The sequence below is a fragment of the Centruroides sculpturatus genome, unplaced genomic scaffold, assembly GCF_000671375.1.
Source record: "Centruroides sculpturatus isolate CEXI.00-Female unplaced genomic scaffold, Cexi_2.0 scaffold397, whole genome shotgun sequence".
Lineage (NCBI taxonomy): Eukaryota > Metazoa > Arthropoda > Arachnida > Scorpiones > Buthidae > Centruroides > Centruroides sculpturatus.
The window spans coordinates 438,275-453,392 of NW_019384579.1; the positions used below are offsets into that span (position 1 = coordinate 438,275).

The following is a 15,118-nucleotide window of genomic DNA, read 5'->3' on the forward strand; positions in this document are numbered from 1 at the left end:
TTATTTGTATTAGCCTTATATTGTTTTATACAAAAAAAGATAATTGTAATTTTAGGATTCTTACAAATGTGTACAAAGTTTACCACCCCTACCCATGGAAATATCATTGTAATTACCACCAGCGGTTATTGTAAGTTTTTCTCCAAAATTTATAATTTTGGTGTAGATATACATCTATGTCGTGTTTTAGTTAAACATTTTACGTTCTTTGTTATTATTTTAGCACTGAAGAGGGACTGGAAAATATTAGACCAGCCCGAAATGCATTTGATGTAGTCTTTACAAAATAAATTTAATTTGCCAATAAGATTGCTGTGAGATTTGTCTACCAAGAATATTTTTGGATTACAGAGACTAAAATCGTCATATTATCGATAAAAGAAGATAATATTTAGTATCGACAGTGCAGATAATTTGAATCCGAGTTAGCAAAAAATTAGATTATGATTCTTTGATTCTTATTTTCTATTCTGCAAAAATATTAAAGAATTGTATGATTTATTTTTTTTAGTTTTTTATGAATTGTTATTTTATGTTTGTAATTAATTTTAAATATTACAATTTTATTTTTATTTGTACATGGACCCGCAAAGGTCTAAATTAGGCCCCAAGTAGGAAAATAATTTCTTTGGATCAAAATCAATATGGATGTTGTTACGAATGACAAATCTTAATTTCCCACACATTCATAGTCATTCAGTGAAAAAAGAAAATGACATTATACCAGAAGTGAAGTTCAAACATATATAATAACTTTATGGTATCCTTCTGTGTTAATGCAACAGAATGTATTGAGGAGAGACAGTGTTTTCCAAGAATGGGATCAATCTGAGTGAAAATTGTGTTTTGGCAGATATGGCAATATCCCACTATGCTCGAGACAATTGCTGCCTTTGATTAACATATGATACAGTACCTTCCTTGTGAAACAATGCTCCTAAAGGTTCTGGAAATTCAAATGGCAGCAGACCATGTAGTAAATTTGATTTGAACACTATTCATTTTCACATATCCTCTAGTTATTGGAAGTATAAAACTGCACAGGGACTTTGAAAATTTTATCTTATACAAGATGTCCTACTATTCTTCTAGAGAGTTAAAATATGGGTATAATTCTAGAAAATTTTTTCTTAATCATACACCTTTGTATGATTCCTAGATGGAAATGAAAAAAAATCATCTTATCTCACAATAAATTCAACATAATTTTTACTCATTTTTTTTGTGAGGTTAAGTAGGGAGATCATGCTGGTCAAACTGCTATCCCACATGACTCATTTGCAGCTGCTTAAATGATATTAGTATAATGGACTGTGCTCCATCTTGTTGAAATCACGTATCAAAACATCTTTTGCCAGTACTCAATTGGCATAACTTTCCTAAACCATACCAAACCAAATGATTTATGCTGATTTCTCACTCCAGTAAATGAAATTAGGTTTATTATTTTCAGATGAAGTAGTTTAAGAATTATGTGCTACCAGTTGCATAATTGTATTCTGATAACTCTAATTAATCTTATGTGGTATGGGTGACATTTTGTCATTCAAATATCTTCTTAAACAGGCAATGTATCAATAGCTTTATGATGAGAATTAACATTATATCCATATATTCTTTTTTAAATTCAAAATCTTAATGGTATTAGGTACTTTTTCCTAGAAATCACAGAGATTAATCAAATTTTCAATCTGTCCAACACTTAAAATGCTTATATGTCCTTTGGGCTTTATTCTTAAAATAAATAGTAATTAAAATGAAGGATGATTCATATAGTGGCCATGGAAATTGCATTCCCCAGATGTGCAAAGTAGTATTGGTTAGGTTGTAGTGTGAAAAATAATACTTATTGCTACAATAAGTATTATTTCACACTACAACCTAACCAATACTGTTAATGGTTTAGTAGGATTCTGTTATTGAATGGATGAGTTTCTTTCACTAAAAAATAGTGAACTCACCTCTGATACACTTGTCTGATACCAGCTTAGACAGCAAATGAACAATGGGCCTTTTTTAGAAATTTCTTCTAAGTGACAGTAATAGACCATAGTGGAATTACCTTGATAGATGGTAATAAAAAGCATTTGCATCAATCAATCACTGTTAAATTCATCTAAACAGTATGTGGGATGATGATGTACATTTTGTGCACTCACTTTAACAACTGTCTGTTCTTCCAAACTGAAAATACTCTCACAGGTTCACGTTTGCACTCACTGAAGACTTATTCTCTTGCAAAATAGCACAAAATCTTTCCTGCATTCCCAATTTATACCAGTGAGTGTTTTTATAAAGAAGTAATTGATGTCAATCATGGTCTTTCTATCCTGATAATATTTTGTATTCTTAAATTTGTCTACTAATCTCCAAAAGATTCCTTCAGTAAGCAAATAAAAGTAGTAGTACTTTATAATAAATTTTATTAAAATTATCTATATTACAGATTTCTGATTGTTGACTAGAAATATTACTATCATAGGGCTAAAGAAAATTAGTTATGTTTTTTTTTAATATTTTGAGCAATAAATATATTTACTCTTGCAAATTATCTGTAAAATTTTCCCATTTTTTTGACTTGGCAGCATCAATGAAACTGGTCTATTTTTGTCAGTGATTATGAATGTAATAAGAACTCAAATTCCAAAAGTGTTGATTTGTAAATTAGAATTATGAATGTTTTGCAACCAACTTTTCTTATTTGAATAACAACAAAGTATTTTTGTTCTCCACGAGATGTTTATTAACTTAATGCTGTTCTAAAGTAAGAACATGGAATCTTCCAAGAATAAAATTCTGATTTCTTTATTTGGTGTAAATAAAAGCCTCACTTCATTCCAAGCTAAGATGGCTAAAGCTGCTGTTGTAATATTCTGTAATACACTTTATGTTTGGGTGGGACAATCAACAAAATTTAAATATGTTAAAATATCGGTTCTTTGCTTTTTCAACAGTGTATATATAATCATTACAGCATAAACTATTAAATAATGCTTCTAGCCACATTTATTGGGCTAATCAATTTAAACTGTGTATAGGTGAGTAGCAGCTCAAGTTGTATGTGAAGAAAAAAAAAATAGAAAAGTTCTTTTAGTGCATTATTTGCAACTCTGAATAATACCATCATCAAATGTATTTTATATACAGTGGGTGATTGGTTAACGAACACTTTTACGAAAGATTTTTATGATCGAACAACGAACACATGTTCGGATAATGAACACTTCACTGAACAAACACAAGAAGAAGCGACGTAAAATAACGAATACTGATTGGTCTTCCTTTGTGTTCAGGCAATAATTCAAAACTTTTTGGAGCATGAGAGATGCCGACTGACCTTCAACCCAGTTTTATGCTGATATCTGCTATTAAAGGTCTTTTGAAGTGGGAGGACGTCAGAACAACAGTCTTAAAATGGCATTCAAACCAGGTTGAGGTTAATAGGCTTAGGGATCTCTACAATTACAATGTGATTAATTGCTTCTGAAAAATCATGAAGACGACAGAAAAGCAATCGACACTGGACAGATTCTTTAACCCCACAAACGGAAAAAAACATGACAAATAAAAATGAAAGACCGTGTATATATGTATTTTTATTATTACATACGAATAAACGTAGTAAGAAAGTATATATTTTTGGGAGTCTCCAGAATGAATTAATCAAATTCCCATAGAAACCTATGGTAAATCAATAATCGGATAGCGAACAAAGTCTTGGAATGGATTATGTTCGTTAACCAATCACCCACTGTATTTGTAGGTGAAATATGTCAAACTGTCTTTGACTTATACATATAATACATTAATCTAATCCAGTTTAATTATTTTCCTCTAACTTGTAAAAATGAAGTATTTCAAAAAATGCAATAATGAACTGATATCCTTTATGAGAGCAGTTTAAAGTAAAAATTCATAAAAAATATATTTAGTGCCAAATTTATAAAGTCCCAAGAGAACTTTTGTTTCAGTTATGAATTGCATTTAACTCACTATTACATAAAATATTAAATAAGTTTACCTTTTCCTTCTTCAAAACAGGAAACAATATCTTTTGCAGCAGATAAGACACACATGTTGATGTTAAAAACCGGACGACCTTTGCACCACTTCAAACAACTATGCGCTATTCCTCTCTCACGACAACACGGTCTGTGATCTCTTTCATCTTAACAAAGTTTTGTTATTACTAAATTATTTGTAACTTTAGTAAAAAATTGAATTTTTGTTAATACCTGCTGCACAGTTCATTAATTTATCCAAATCTTTGAGACAATGCGGGCGATTCATGATCTCTTCGATGGCAAGTCCTCGTTCACAAGCGTCTTGACATTCTCTCTGTACATTTTTTTCTTTACAACATTCTAAAAAATAAAAGAATTTTAGTAAAGTTTGAATTGTTTTTTTTTTTGGTTTAAAAATATTTACCCATAATGCTCTGATTAAAATATCTTGATAATTTTAACTTCATGGGAAATTTAGCATTTCCAAACTGATTTTCAGCAACACAAAGATATTGTCCTTCCTCTTGCTTGGTGACCTTTGGTATAGCCAAACTCGCAACATACGTGTACATCTCCTGCCAACGGAATCATATTATTTACATCATAGTAAGATTTGTTATTGTAAGTATTACTGTAATACCATACCTCGTGATGAGGTGACAACTGAATTTCAAAATTTGGTGCTTTTCTGATAGGTTTTTGTTGAGATAAATCTCGATACCAAGTAATTTGAGGTTTTGGATTACTGGAAACAATACATTGCAATCTAACGGATTGTCCTTCTTCGGCATTGATTGTACTGCTGGCAATAGTTTCTATTTCGGGTTTAACTTAAAATTTGCCAAAAATTATGTAAATGTGCTTATTTAAATTTTTATAAAAAAAATAACTGAATGGAACATAATGTCACCAATGCAAAGAAAAATCCATTTAGCAAGAATGCTACAAAATGAATGATCACAAAACCTCATTTATAAAATTTCCCACTTCTCATCACAGCTGTTAATGATTTCAATATTTTATTTTTTAAAATTAATTTAGTGTTCATTCTTGCAATTATGATTAAATTATTTTTTTCTCTGATGCAAGACATTATGCTCCAATGTAAATATTGTTTATAACTAATTGACTTACAATTTACACTTAGCTTTAAAGAACTCTGGGCACCTTCTCCATATCCATTATCTGCATAACAATCTACTTTCGAAGCATTTCTGTATATATGAGGTGTCACTAACGCCACGTGACTCTGCTGCTGTTCAACTTGTAATTGTCCATTAAGAAATATAGACACAGTAGGAATGGGTATACCAGTTGCGACACAGAGCACAGTTACGTTATTGCCTTCTAAGAGAGGTTCGGGAGATATGATAACCGGAGGATTTAAAAATGCGGGTATGGCGGGATCAGTCCATGCAAATATCATTTCGGACAGATGACTCTCTTCCGATCCACCTCTTGCTTTCACTGCAATTGCGTATTGTGTATTCAGTGTTAAATTAGTAATCAAAATGCTGGTAAAAGACGTAGCAGCCGTGGTTGTCGAATTTTCCAAATTGTCACTGATATTAGCTGCTTGATAATAGACGATATACGTTAGAAATGCATCAGGAGGAATATGCAGTGGTGGACGCCAAGCAACTGTTATTGAGTCTGTAGTCTGATGAGTGACTTCTAAAGAATGAGGAGGACTCAAGCCACCTACAAAGATTGTGATTTCGATATCATTATTTTTAATTCAAAGTAATTGTATAAAATTTGAGAAATAAACTTACTGATAATGGTGGTATTATTACTTCCTGATGAAGGTGTTTGAACAACTAATACAAGAGATGGAAGTGAATTTCCAAATTCATTAATTGCAATAACATAGATACTATAATAAGTATTTGCTTTAAGATTTTCCAATTCTGTTTCTGTACCACTTACATTCAGTGTCTGTGAAAACAAGATTATATTAAAAAGTATATTATTTAATATTTAAAAAAAAATAGTATTTTATACTTACATCACTATAGTATAAGGGATTTGGAGGATATTTATCTTCAATTTCTGTGTATCGTACTTCATAACTTGTAATAGTTGCAGCATTTTCAGATGGGGCACTCCATTGAATTTGTATCCCGGTTGAATTTACAAGAGTCGTATGTAGTTCTTCTGGAGGTCCTGGCAAAATATCTGCACCTTCTCTCATACACTAGTTGTTAAAAATGAGAGATCTGTACATTTTTTGATAGATATAATTAAAACAGTGTTTTTGATCTTTACCTGCACTATTTTTCCAATATCGACCAAACAGGTAGGAGCTACGATATGTGGAGGTGATTCTAAGACACCTTCGCATAACGTCAGGCAATCCCATTTCACGCCACGACGCTGACAGCACGGAATATGATTTCTTCCTCCGGCTCCGCAACGTATCAATACATCCATTTGATTAGCGCAGGTAAGAGCCAAAAATTCAAGATCGGACATTTTTACCTATTAAATAATATAATTAGTTTTGTTATATGAATAAATATGATATATCTTTTATTTATTATTATAATTATTACATTATATGTACACAGAGGAAGACAGCTTGATCTCAGTTTTGCAGATATACAACATGCAGTTACGTTGTAAACAGATTCATTATTTACTTCAAAATCTTTTTCGGAAGGAAGCGGCCGAGTCATGAAAACGGCATGAACGGAATTTTGACTCGTGCCGTATTTATTTTTGGCAACGACGTAAACATCATATCTATAAAAATAAATTTTATTTAAAACCTATTCAAAATAATACTTAATTAATACTTAGAACAACGTGTTGTTCTAAAATATAAGAGCTGTTAATACCTAGTTGCAGGTTGCAATTTATCCAAAACTGTCGGTGATCTAACATCAGGTAAAACATTATAATCAAAATCAGATGATATTTCTTTCCAGTAGAGAGCATAACTAGTAATTGTATGTGCTAATGTGCTAAATAAAACAGAATATATACATTAATAAATCAGTTTACAAATATTTTTGAAATTAATATTGCATAAAAGTCTGCTTTAAGTATTGATATTAGTTTGAAAGTTCATTAGAAATGTTAATATAAGAACAATAGATTCCAAATGTTGATTACTTTGAATGGGTTCAGACTCCTTCAAGATGTTATATCCCATCACCAAATAAATCAATAAATTACCTGAAAAGAATAAAACTGATAGATGTTGAAGAATATGAATTACTTAAAATTATTTTGATAGTAACTGACATGGAAAATATTTTAGTTTTTATTAATCACTTTATATAAAATCTTCTAAATGAGTTATTTGTTAGTTCAACTAATAGACGAGTGATTTATACGTATAAAATATTAATAATGTTATTTACTGTGGTGTTTCCCATTTTAAAATTGCCCAATGAGCGTGGATGCTCGCAACGGCAAAATCTTCAGGAGGTCCGGGAAGAATGCCGTAATGTTCGAGTAAGCAGTTGCTATATACAGACATGTATTCTAAACAAATGAAATGTCTATAATCGATACGACTAATGTTTCCGTGACAGAAGTCCATACAAACTTCAGGCAACCCTCTTCTCTGACAACATTCCGAGTGATCTACTCCTCCTGCCATACATTCAAATGTGACATTTGCCCAAGGAGCACAGACCATAATATCTGTTAATCTATTAGAAAATAAATTAATTAACAAAATTTACATTGAAATTAAAGTGCAATCAAGTTACAAATTCTACCTTGTTTGTTCGGCTCGGGTTGGATCACACAGGGTACGAAGACAACGTCCCAGAGGAACACCTCTCTGTTCGCAGCAACCGATAACGTCGGGCAGATGAGGAACCGTAGTTTGTGGTATTATTTTATTTGTATCGTTATTACTGAAAGTAATAGCCCTGGAAGCATATGTCGGTAAACTAGTTCCGTGTGCGTTAACGGAAACCATTTGAACTTCATACATAGTAAGAGGTAATAAATTATTCACTGTGTAGGACGTTTCTCTGCTCGGTATCTATTAAAATTTTAACATAATCTTAGAAATGCAAGCTAAACTTAGAAACAAAAATATTTTACTTACTTTAAACGTAAATTGTTTCATGGTGGATAATGCAGTACTATTATTATCTATAAATATGTCATCTTGCTGCAAAAAATAAAAATTTCTAAATTCATAGAAATATGAAACATAATAATTAATATATAAATACATACCACAAAATAACCTTCATTATTTAACATATATAATTGTGTTACATTCATTTTAAAGTAACTTATATTAATATTTTGATGAGGAAGCTTCCAGAATACCTTCAATTGACTAGATGATAATGGTAAGATAGTTAATTCTTTTGGTGGTCCAGGGAGAAGTTCTTAAATAGTGCAAGATATTTTTGTTTTAAAAGATATAAGAATGTTATAATTAACTAATTTTCCTTAATATTACCAATTCCTTCTGCAATGCAAGCCAATGTGGGCAAAGTATGTTCCATACATGTATAATGTTGAAGGACAGTAGATAAGCCGTAGCTTCCGATACAAACTGGCCGACATTCTTCAGGTATATTTTGTCTCACACAACATGGCAAATGATTGCGACCATCTAAAAATAATCAAGTAAATTTAGAAATGACTACATTTTAGTTAAACAATAATAAACAATAATTACCTGTCAAGCATCTCGTGATAGCTGGCAGATGATCCATGCATTGCCATGGATTCGGGTGATTACCACCTAATATTGAATTTAAACTACAAAATTCTAAACAACTTGCTGGAACTCTGCTGCGTATACAACAATCTGAAATTGAATTGAGTGCAATGGAACATTATTGTAATTAAGTGAATAATGTTAATGTATTGCTCATACTATAATTGTTTTCATTATGCAACTAACTATGCTCCATTTAAAACGGATAATTTGTAAGCAGCTCCAATTTAAAAATCAACCTGAATATGATAAACCGCAATTTTGTTGAAAAATTATTGTTTGAATTGCAAAAATAAAAAAAAAAAGGGCATTTGTCCCCTGGGATTGAGTAAAAAATTCCACAAATTATAATTGTAACAGTGATTGATATATATAACTTTATACACACAACCATGGGACACTTCATCTGTCTAAAGAATACAGTATTGCATCTGTACAAAAACTCTACTTGTGAAAAAACCCAAAGAACTTAATTGCAATAAAATTATTGACATAATTATTTGTCTCCAAGCTTCGCCACCCTGAAAAATTTTGTACGGGCCCATGGTTTTAATATATAGATTTGATTGAAAGGAAGCAATCTACTGTATATACAAGGTATTTAATGAGTGGCATTATTGATAACTTTTGATTAATCTGTAACTGATTTGGATCATTTAGTTACAACTACATACGATGATGAAAGATTAAAAAGAAACCTACCTGTAAAATTATGCTTTGTTAGTGTTTGAGTATTTGATTTGGTTTCAGTTGAAACTAGAATAAAATAATCAAAAATGTAAATTAACTAAATTCAAAATCAATTTATAAAATATTTTATTTTTCTAAGAATATACATTACCAACAAGAATTCTGTTTATTTGTAGCTTTGGAGAAGTATTTACTTCACAAATGTAACGACCGGTGTCATTTTTTCTAACTGGATTAATACTTAATATCCAGGTATCGTCGTCTGAAAATACATATTTTAAAAAATAAGATTGTTTTATACATTTCAAGCATATTTTTTTTTTTTGTAAATGATATTTACCATTTTTATGGTGAAGGGAAAACCTATTATCTGTTACTATTTTCACTAATCCAGCAGTTAAAAGTTGTGATGAATTTGTATCCTTCTGAGTATATCTCCATAATACCTAAAATTTAATAAATGTATGATTTTGTATGAATGGAGGATTCAGTTCTAAGGTGAAAAGTCCAAATTAAAATTTCTATTGTCATCTATATTGAAAAATTACAAACAACTTAAATACTAAAAAATAAACTATTTAAAACGACGGAGTCAGATTAATTTTCCAATCTTACGTAATTGTATTGCAGAAAAATACACAAAAATTCAAATTTTTGTGTATTTTTCTACAATACAATTACGTAAGATTGGAACTTAAATACTATGTTTTGTTTGGAAAGATGTGTTATATGCACTAATAGATAATATGTATTCTTAATGCAGTTATTCTGATTTCTTTTTAGGATAAAATAGCAAGTTATTTAGGAATTATCATCTCTAAAATATTGATAGTTTGGACTTTGTTCCCAACCAAATAGTTGGAAATGATACTATTGAGCTATAATTCAATTTGACAATAAAGATAAATTACAATATGGCAGTACCAATTAACATTATTATGATTCATTTATTAATTAATAAATATAAAAATATCCTATAATTTCTGGTTGTTTGACTGATCACAAGACCACTAATTAATTTGGCTTACTGTATATTATATCCTGCACAAACTATAGCTCAATATTTGTAAATTTTATAAGGAAATTTGGAAGGACATCAGTTATTTTCCTTAAATAAATTACATTTATTCAGTATAATCACCAATTTTTTCCTTTTTCTCAATAAAGGAAAAATTCTTTCTATACGTACTCACTATCCTCAAAGTTTACAGTCTAATATAGTCGATCTGTTTTAAGTCTTATTTACTACTATAGTTAAACCTGATATCAGTTTATTCAGAGTCTATTAATTAATTAATGCAAAGTAAATATGCAGTCCTGCAACTGAGGGAGGATAGACATTTTCATGTTAATGAGTTTAGCTAATACAAATTTCATGAATACATAGTGCCAATTTTTTAAACCCTTTGACTTCAGTACGTGCAAACTCCATTAATACAATCTTTGCTATTGAAGTACTTAATTTATTCTTTAATATTTTAAAATATTAAATTATATATTTTTAACTAGTGCTTTATTCATAAGCAATAAATAAGCATCATGATTACTGATATACTTTTAAGTGATGTTTTTGATGTTAATTTTTTATATAAATGCATTAATTACCAATTACCAAAAAATAAAGTTCTTTACAAAGCAAAAAATTTATGCAGTCTGTAGCTATCAATTATATAACTATTTGAAGCTCTGATGAATAAATGTACACCTGTAACTGAAAAATTGTAAGGTTGTATAATAGATGAAAAGCTCATGATAAATCCATTAAAATTTGTCATGAACTTTTAAGATGTTAAGAAAAAAAAAAGCATTTTTTCTTCTGTCCTTTACAGGATTAAATAATTCAGATGTTAAATAAATGTGTTATTGAACAATTATGTACAGTAATTATATGGCAGAATAAGACAAAATGAATAAATATCCTGTTATTACCTCACAAGATATTAAAAAAATTATCTCACTTTAATAGTAAAGACAAAATTTCTTTGGCTTTGCAGAAGACGGCACTTACTGTTAATATAATGAATGTAGAAATTAGTATATAATACTTTAAACAAATTGAAATAGTCGATCAACATCCGGAACAACACTATAATTGTTGCATTAGTAAAATAATAATAATATGTATTTGTTTAAAATTCAATAATAAATTTTGATGAATTAAAATTATATATAACACACTTTGCTAGTCTGGATTTCTAATAATTTGAACTGGAATCTAGAGAGAACTTGCTTTGATTGAGAAAAAAATACTACAGAGATGCTGTTTATCACATAAAAGCAGTTTTTCTTAAATAATGACATTATTCTATAGATAACATTAATTTTAAATGAAGCCATTATATTTGGAAAATTTTTTGATAATTTGAACATTCTAGACATTAATTAATTTGGATTATTCAGTATATTACTTGTAGTGTATAATACTACATTAGTGTAATATACTGTGTATATTACACTAATGTAATATTCTTAATTTATATATAACCTTAATAATTGAATGAAGTGATTCATCTAAACTATGGAGACAAATATGAAACTGCTTCATTTTTTAATCCATTAGTTTAGAGTATGATTTAATAACTTTGTTTGATACAACAAAATTTTTATTGTAATCCTTATAAATGTTAAAACAACAAGTTTAACAAAATTAATTGCAAACTTAATTACTTTGTCACTTAATATGATACTTCTATAAATAGCCTATAATTTCTGGTTGTTTGACTGATTACAAGATTTAATTTGACTTACTGTATATTATAAAATAACAAATTTGACTTTTAATACAGTCAAATCTTGTTCAATTGGATCAAAAGGGATTGGACCCAATCTGAATTAACAAAAATTAAATAAACCATGTGTAGTGGGGTATTGAAATAGAAGGCTAAAATTCCATACTGAAAATACATTTTAATGGTTGAAAATAAACTTGCATGCTTATAGACAAGTAGACCTCATTGCCATCTATAATTTACATTCACATTATGTGAGTCTTAGTGATTAGCCCTGTGAGAAAGTTTTCGACATGCCGAGGAAGGAATCTACCATATTATGAAAAAGCCACTCGTCTACGAAATACTTGCCGTTGGCCCGCACACTTCTGGTCCATTGTCTGCTTTCGAGTAGCATAACTTGGAAACAAGTTAAGGTCAAATGAAAATTTTTACTGGTCGTGTCATAAGGTGATTTATTTCTTAGTATAAACATATGGCCAATAAATACACCTACGGGTCATATTAATTACATGTGCTACTTATTTCAATATTCAAAACATTAAAAATATGATATAAATTATTTAACCTTGAATAAGAATGACTGAGGAATTGGTTGATTGTAATCATCACAAATGCAATTAATTTTGTTAAACTTGTTGTTTTAACAAAATTAATTGTCTTGTTGTTTTATAAAACTATCATATTAAGTAACAAATTTGATTTTTAGTGTAAACTGTACCAGTACAATGTACACTAACTCATTGCTGGTTACAAATAATTAGTGTATACTGTACTGGTATTAATCTGGTGTCCCACTTTTGCAACCAAGAAGTCTGGTCATCTTATGCTATTACTAAATTTCTGCTGATTAATAGTCAATATATTATCCTACTTTTTATAAATTATTTTCACAACTGTCCTTAAATGTTGATAATTTTTCATTCAATAAATGTAGTTATAAGAATTAGCATTATCATTTGCTATGCCATGTAATTGAATAGTAAAATATAATTTGAACCAACCATTATAGGATGATTCACAGTTTGGGAATTAAGAAAAACAAATATTAAAAACAAACTTTTAGGTTAATTTCTTTCATTTTATATATAGATAGCTCCTTAATTTGCAAATAAATACTATTGGAATTAGAAAATTATATTTACACTTATAATAAAGTCGAAGTCTGTTATTTCCAAGTAACTGTTGTCTGCTTTGAATATATGATTTTATCAATGCTTCTTTGAGCACTTCTAAAAACAACCTTCTTTTATCCAAGTGAGGACTTGAGTATAGTTAATCGACCTACCTATAATGCTTGCATTATAGGTAAATATATCAATCATATTTGATAAAATAATTGTGTATCTAATCAATATCAGAAGTATGCTATAATTCTTCAAGTATGGTATCATTTAAACCTGTGATGATATTTTTATATTCTAGATAAAGGAAAGACTGTTCCAAATTGTAAAAATGAAACTACAAAAAATGTTCACTCCACAGTAAAAGAAAAAATACACGTACAGTAATACCCCAAACTTACGCAATAGGTGGGACTGAGCGATAACCGCGTAAGTCGAATTTGCATATGTCGGGATATAATTTCACAATTTGTGTAAAATCCAAGTGGGATGTGTGTAAGCTAATAAATGTTCTCGTTAATCTTATCTCGTCTTTCGATTCGTTCACGGTTACAAGAAATCACCACATAGAGTCTCTCAAGTCTCCGTAGATATAACAAACACAGAAATAAATAACACAAAATACATTGTAGCTGTGTCGATTCTGTGCTACACGTCCAAACATGTAAGCTGAACAATAGTGTGGGGGAGTGAGTAATCAAAAGTTGCATGGCGCTCAAACAAAAGACGAATCGACGAGATTTAAAATCGCGTAAGTCAGGGTAGCGTAAGTCGAGGTATTACTGTATCTAGGTGCATCTAGCAAGTGCTAAACTATACACTAACAAAACAAACAATTTCTGCAAAGATAAAACAAGTTACAATGTGTTAAAGCAGTTGAAGTGAAGTAAAATATTCATGGATCATTTTGGATTCAAACAGCCCTTAAGGAATTTTTCTATTTTGATGATGTGTTTCATTTTATAAAGATTTGAAATCAAGATATGTAAAGTTTATTACTATAAACAAAAAGTCAAGATGTGGCAAGTATATAGCATAAAAATTTCATATTCGTTTGGACAGAAACTGTTTTCATCATAAAGTTTTCAAATGTGTTTGATACAAACAAAATACAAATATACAGTAAAATATGGTACAATGGATAAATCTGACCATGTCTCTTCATAAAATATTATAAATCTTAACAGATGTTTATACTGTATTTTCAAAACTTTATAATTCAACCACTATTTGAAATAGTATTTTATTTTCGAGTATAAAATTAAACAACTTTACTTTAAATATTCTGCCTTTTTCCTGTAGCCTTCACTTATTCAACATTTTAATAATAAATACTTTTATATAATAAGATATTCGGCATTTAAGAAACTTATAAATGAAACTTACTGTATAATTACCAATATTTCTTACTACGCAATCTAATAATGCCTCTTCTCCTTCATTAACTACAATGGTATCTAAAGGAGTATCATTTAAAATCGCAGCACCTAATGTACAGAATATACATAAAAATTTACTTTAATACAAATATAGAAAAGTTCAATTAAATTTTTTTTTTGTAATAAATTTAAAAATAACTTACCGTGGCATAAATATGTACAAATAATTGTTAATATGATATGCAATTTTGCTAAAATTAATACATTTTTAAACATCTTGTTGTCCTGCAAAAATTTTCTTGCAGTTTATGTAATATAATCTGAAATGATAAGAGTTTTTAAATATTTAATAAATAATTACATTGTATTTAGTTAATTAAAAGAAAAAAATTCAGATTTATTTAACTAAAAATAGTATTGTGGATGCCCATATTGTCAAACAATAAGACATCTTTATAAATAGGAAATTTCAATTATAAAACATTTTTAAAGA

The 15,118-nt window shown here is 29.2% G+C and overlaps 1 protein-coding gene across 1 annotated transcript in view; it reads right to left on the reverse strand.

Moving 5' to 3' along the window:
* LOC111624423 (Ig-like and fibronectin type-III domain-containing protein 1) overlaps positions 1–14,883 on the reverse strand; it is a gene marked incomplete at its 5' end in the record, with an annotated part of 22,096 nt that extends 7,213 nt beyond the window's left edge. Inside the window, 21 exons of the mRNA XM_023367255.1 lie at positions 4,022–4,168; positions 4,236–4,364; positions 4,429–4,579; positions 4,650–4,834; positions 5,139–5,705; positions 5,780–5,942; positions 6,013–6,201; positions 6,273–6,485; positions 6,560–6,749; positions 6,845–6,970; positions 7,373–7,666; positions 7,736–8,007; positions 8,074–8,139; positions 8,208–8,365; positions 8,440–8,595; positions 8,662–8,793; positions 9,406–9,459; positions 9,545–9,655; positions 9,734–9,839; positions 14,633–14,733; positions 14,829–14,883. Of these exons, the coding sequence (XP_023223023.1) occupies positions 4,022–4,168; positions 4,236–4,364; positions 4,429–4,579; positions 4,650–4,834; positions 5,139–5,705; positions 5,780–5,942; positions 6,013–6,201; positions 6,273–6,485; positions 6,560–6,749; positions 6,845–6,970; positions 7,373–7,666; positions 7,736–8,007; positions 8,074–8,139; positions 8,208–8,365; positions 8,440–8,595; positions 8,662–8,793; positions 9,406–9,459; positions 9,545–9,655; positions 9,734–9,839; positions 14,633–14,733; positions 14,829–14,883 (3,565 nt within the window). The remainder of the gene's footprint in view (positions 1–4,021; positions 4,169–4,235; positions 4,365–4,428; positions 4,580–4,649; positions 4,835–5,138; positions 5,706–5,779; positions 5,943–6,012; positions 6,202–6,272; positions 6,486–6,559; positions 6,750–6,844; positions 6,971–7,372; positions 7,667–7,735; positions 8,008–8,073; positions 8,140–8,207; positions 8,366–8,439; positions 8,596–8,661; positions 8,794–9,405; positions 9,460–9,544; positions 9,656–9,733; positions 9,840–14,632; positions 14,734–14,828) is intronic.
* Positions 14,884–15,118: the final 235 nt, after the last annotated feature.